The sequence below is a fragment of the Arachis ipaensis genome, chromosome B1 (assembly GCF_059453495.1).
Source record: "Arachis ipaensis isolate K30076 ecotype BB chromosome B1, ASM5945349v1, whole genome shotgun sequence".
Lineage (NCBI taxonomy): Eukaryota > Viridiplantae > Streptophyta > Magnoliopsida > Fabales > Fabaceae > Arachis > Arachis ipaensis.
Genome location: NC_142436.1, coordinates 22,788,696 through 22,793,162, shown reverse-complemented (window position 1 = coordinate 22,793,162; position 4,467 = coordinate 22,788,696). Strand labels below are relative to the sequence as shown.

At 40.9% G+C, this 4,467-nt stretch overlaps 1 protein-coding gene across 1 annotated transcript; it reads left to right on the top strand.

Moving 5' to 3' along the window:
• Nucleotides 1-205: 205 nt before the first annotated feature.
• On the top strand, nt 206-3,200 carry LOC107627300 (putative receptor-like protein kinase At2g23200). The gene has a single exon (XM_016330150.3). The coding sequence runs from the start codon at nt 362-364 to the stop codon at nt 2,942-2,944; it is 2,583 nt and encodes an 860-aa protein (XP_016185636.2). The 5' UTR covers nt 206-361; the 3' UTR covers nt 2,945-3,200.
• The last annotated feature ends 1,267 nt before the right edge of the window (nt 3,201-4,467 follow it).

The window sequence follows — 4,467 nt, the reverse complement described above, 5'->3', positions numbered from 1 at the left end:
ATGCCACTAGACCATTTATTACTTGCAGCCTTCTTAATTCATTATTCATTCCGTGGAGCAATTATTTATTTTTTATTATATTATTACATTAATGAATCTGAAGTGGCACGCCAACTTGGTGGGCACTTCAAAAGTATGCAACCAATCATTTTTCCACCGTGAGTAAGACTTAATTATTTTTCAAGGCTCAAATCAAATAGTTTGAGACTCAGGGTAGTTGATAAATCAACTATCACATGTACACCAGAAAATACAAAATAGAAATAAAAAAATGAAAATGAAGAAAAATCAAAGCTGACGACTTGACCTCTTCTGAAGTCGTCTTCGCTAACACTATCCATAGTTCATAGTCACAGATGCCATGATTGTAGCTGAAATTGTTCATCACACGCACCAATTTTCCATGGCAATTCATCATCAGTTTTACACAATTCAACACTCTCTGCCTTTACTGCTACTACTTGTTATTCAGCTCTCATCACTTCAGTTCCACTCCCATGGGTATGATTCCCAAACAAAGTACTTCATCAATTGCGGATCGAGCAGCAATGCTAAGGACACCGAGAGTGGGAAAACTTACGTTGGGGATTCAAGCCAGGTCAGTTATAGCAAGGGGAGCAAAACAGAATCCAACCAATCATCAGTTCCTTCACCTATCTACCAATCCGCAAGAATCTTCCCAAGTCAATCTTTCTATGAGTTCCCAATTGACACCGCTGGCACCTCCATAATACGCCTTCATTTCCTTGCTTTCACTTCGCCTAGCAACCTCTCTTCTGCAACGTTCAATGTCTCGGTTCCTAATTTCATGCTGCTGCAAAACTTCACGCCCAAGAACTATACAAAATCTCCTCTGGTTAAAGAGTATTACGTGAAGATATCTCTTGGTAAATTCAGAATCACTTTCGACCCTCTCCCTTCCTCGTTTGCCTTTGTGAATGCCATAGAAGTCTTCCTACTCCCCCGCTTCTTAATCGCTGATAAGGTCTCAGGTTTTGATCCACAACCTGCCATTGGACAAAATAGTTTGTCTAGTTATAGTGGGGTACTCACGCGAGCGTTGGAGACCAAACACAGGCTCAACGTCGGTGGCACTAATATCACAAGTGGCGTAGATCCCTTGTGGAGAACCTGGTCTTTTGATGATACTTACCTTGTTAATAGTCAAAATGCCAAAAATTTTACATATAATGGGAGCATTAAGTCCAAGGTAACTCCTGATTCTGATGGTCCAAATGCTAATATGTATACTGCGCCATTAGATTATGTTTATGGAACAGCTAAAGTGGTTAATGATTCCAACATAACCTGGAGTCTTCCTGTAGACAAGAATGTAGACCACCTAATTCGGTTTCACTTCTGTGACCTTTGGTCTATACAGGGTGACCTTACCACATTTGGCCTGTACATTTATGACCTGCCCGCTTTGGTCATTAATAACGACACGAATGTGTCTTCACAATTGCCGGCGCCTTTTTATTATGATCTTGTGGTCCAATCTGATAACTCTGGCCTTTTTCTGATCACTGTTGAGCCTAATAGTTCTGCTTTGGTTCCTAGAGCCTTTTTGAATGGTCTAGAAATAATGCGAATGGTTGATTCATCAGATTTGAGTTACTTGCAAGACCATTCCAATGGAAAGGCTAGTGTTCTTCCGGTGGTGCTGGGCTCAGTAATTGGAGGTTTGGTCCTGGTTGCATTGGTTGTTATTGTGTTAGTTTGGCGTCTTAAGACCAACAAACAAAAGCCGGTGGAGGGTTCAGATTGGTTGCCAATTCCTGCCACGGCAGGAGGAAGTTCTCACAGCAGAACAAGCCGGTTGACTGATGGAACCATTCAAGGCTCTCCGCTTCGCAACATTAATCTAGGACTGAAGGTTCCTCTGCAGGATCTTCAATTGGCAACCAAGAACTTCGACGAGAAGCAGATAATTGGCAAGGGCGGTTTTGGAATTGTCTACAAGGGAGTTCTCAAGAACGGCATGAAAGTAGCAGTTAAGAGGAGTGAGCCAGGGTCCGGTCAGGGCCTTCCGGAGTTCCAGACTGAGATCATGGTTTTGTCCAAAATTCGCCACAGGCACCTCGTTTCCTTGATCGGCTACTGCAAGGAAAGGTACGAGATGATACTGGTTTATGAATACATGGAGAAAGGGACATTAAGGGATCATTTGTACAATACAAAACTGCCAAGCTTGACTTGGAAGCAAAGGCTTGAAATTTGCATTGGAGCCGCAAGAGGCCTTCAGTACCTTCACAAAGGCGCTTCCGGGGGAATCATTCACCGGGATGTTAAATCCACAAACATTCTCCTTGATGAGAATCTTGTGGCTAAAGTTGCTGATTTCGGCCTTTCGAGAACAGGTCCTCTTGACCAGCATTCCTATGTCAGCACAGGTGTTAAAGGAACTTTTGGTTATCTTGATCCGGAGTATTTTCGGTCGCAGCAGCTGACAGAAAAATCTGATGTCTATTCATTTGGTGTAGTTCTTCTGGAAGTGTTATGTGCCAGGCCGGCTATCGAACCTTCGCTCCCAAGGGAGCAAGTGAACTTGGCTGAGTGGGGAATCCTTTGCAAAAACAAAGGGATTCTAGAAGACATCATTGATCCCACCATCAAAGGCCAATTAGATCAAAACTCGTTCAGGAAGTTTAGCGAGACGATAGAGAAATGCTTGCAAGAAGATGGTTCTGATAGGCCAACCATGGGTGATGTGTTGTGGGACTTGGAGTATGCACTGCAGCTTCAGCGCGGCGCAATACACAGAGAGCCGCATGAGGATAGTTCTAGCAGTGCTTCTGCATCGCTTCAGTTGCCCAATGTTAGGCGTCTTCCTTCTCTGTCCACCTTGAGCGAAGTGGATGACATGTCCATTGCAATGGGTGATCGGTCTGATACAGCAGACGATTCAGTTTTTTCTCAGTTGAAAATCGATGAAGCTAGATAAATTTCAAGCTCTTCGTCACGCATTACCATAGTTTTAAAATGTATGAAGTAGAGTTAACTGCATTTTGGACTGCTTCAGTTGCTACTTCATTCTTGTTTTCATGTGTTCTGCATTTCCCCTGTAGTCTATTCTAGCTGAAATAAATTTCTCCAAGCAATTGTAAAAGATCAATGACTTCATTTATATCTGATGTTTGTACTGAATTGTCTATAAATTAGATCCATATTGTTAAATATACATGCTTCAATTTTCTTCACCTTGTTTTGGCATCAGTGGCATTCAAATCAGTTTGTAACAGGGAGAGAAGAGTGGCATTGTTGGTCTAGCAGCTACTGAAGGAATTTCCGTCTGTTTTGTGTAACTGTTACCTGAGTGCCAAAGTGACGAATACAAACCAGTCAAATTCATTGAGCACTAACAAGGTATTTGTTTATCAGTTTTTGTATAAATTAGAAATAACGGTTTGCCAAAGATAGCATAGATTTCTACCTCAATCTCTTACACTTGAAGCAGTTATATACAATATGTCTATTTAGTTGATGAATGCTGCAATGGATCCTGTGCCCAGGCCATATCTATAACACTAGTCAAGTGCTTAACATTAGACCAAACGTTGTAATAATTAGGAAAAACTCTTTTTCCATTTTAATGTATCACTATAATTGTTGATGCCTTTGACTCTATTTAGGCCTTGCCAAGGTAAGATGTTATGTTAGCCCACTGAACATATATGTTTATTGGTTCGGTCAAGAATTCTGTTATTGAGATTGTTTCCTATAAGGATTATTGAAATTGCGATAGAAACCGCTGACTTATCAATGTAGATTGTTCAATTGTTGTTAATTAGTTATACCTCTGCTGTTACTAGACTAGCCAGTACATGATTCAAGTTTCAACCAATGGAGGCATAGTAACACTAACACGGTCACAAGACTATCGAGCCCAGTTATACAGACTCACCAGAGCAGCCTCAAGCCCTCAGCTATAAATAGTTACTTATTAGCTTTCTCTTGTTTTGTTTCTAAAGAAAGTCTGTTTGTTAAGTTGGTTAAGTTTTGCTTAGCTGGCACATATCAGTCTGGTTAGTTTGTAACATAAGTTAGAACTGTAATTGTACTTCTCTTCAGAATGACTTCTTCTATTCATTCTCTACACTTGTTCATGTTTTCACCTTCATTCAATCTTACTGTCATTTCTGCTAGAAGCTCAAGAAGCTTCTTCCTTTTGCTACTGCTGTAAAGTGAGATCACTTGGGTTTCATTTCTACGGATCGATATTCAAATTCGTGCAGATACTGTCCTGTTGTTTCACCATATTGAATCAACCATATTTGTTGGTCATTTATATTGCATCGTCGGCGTAGACTGTAGACATTGTTCATTGTTCATTATTAGTTTCCATACTCCCCTTGTCACTTACTTGGACAAGAATCTTCTCCCTTCAAGTTCTGTTTGCAACCAGTGACTTCACAGAACAGAGAAGATCGCGGGCAATTAGAGTGGCCGCGAAAAATAGTTACAGCT

Excerpts from the sequence above, each read along its gene's own strand:
- LOC107627300 (XM_016330150.3), top strand. The coding sequence starts at position 362 with ATGATTGTAGCTGAAATTGTTCATCACACGCACCAATTTTCCATGGCA.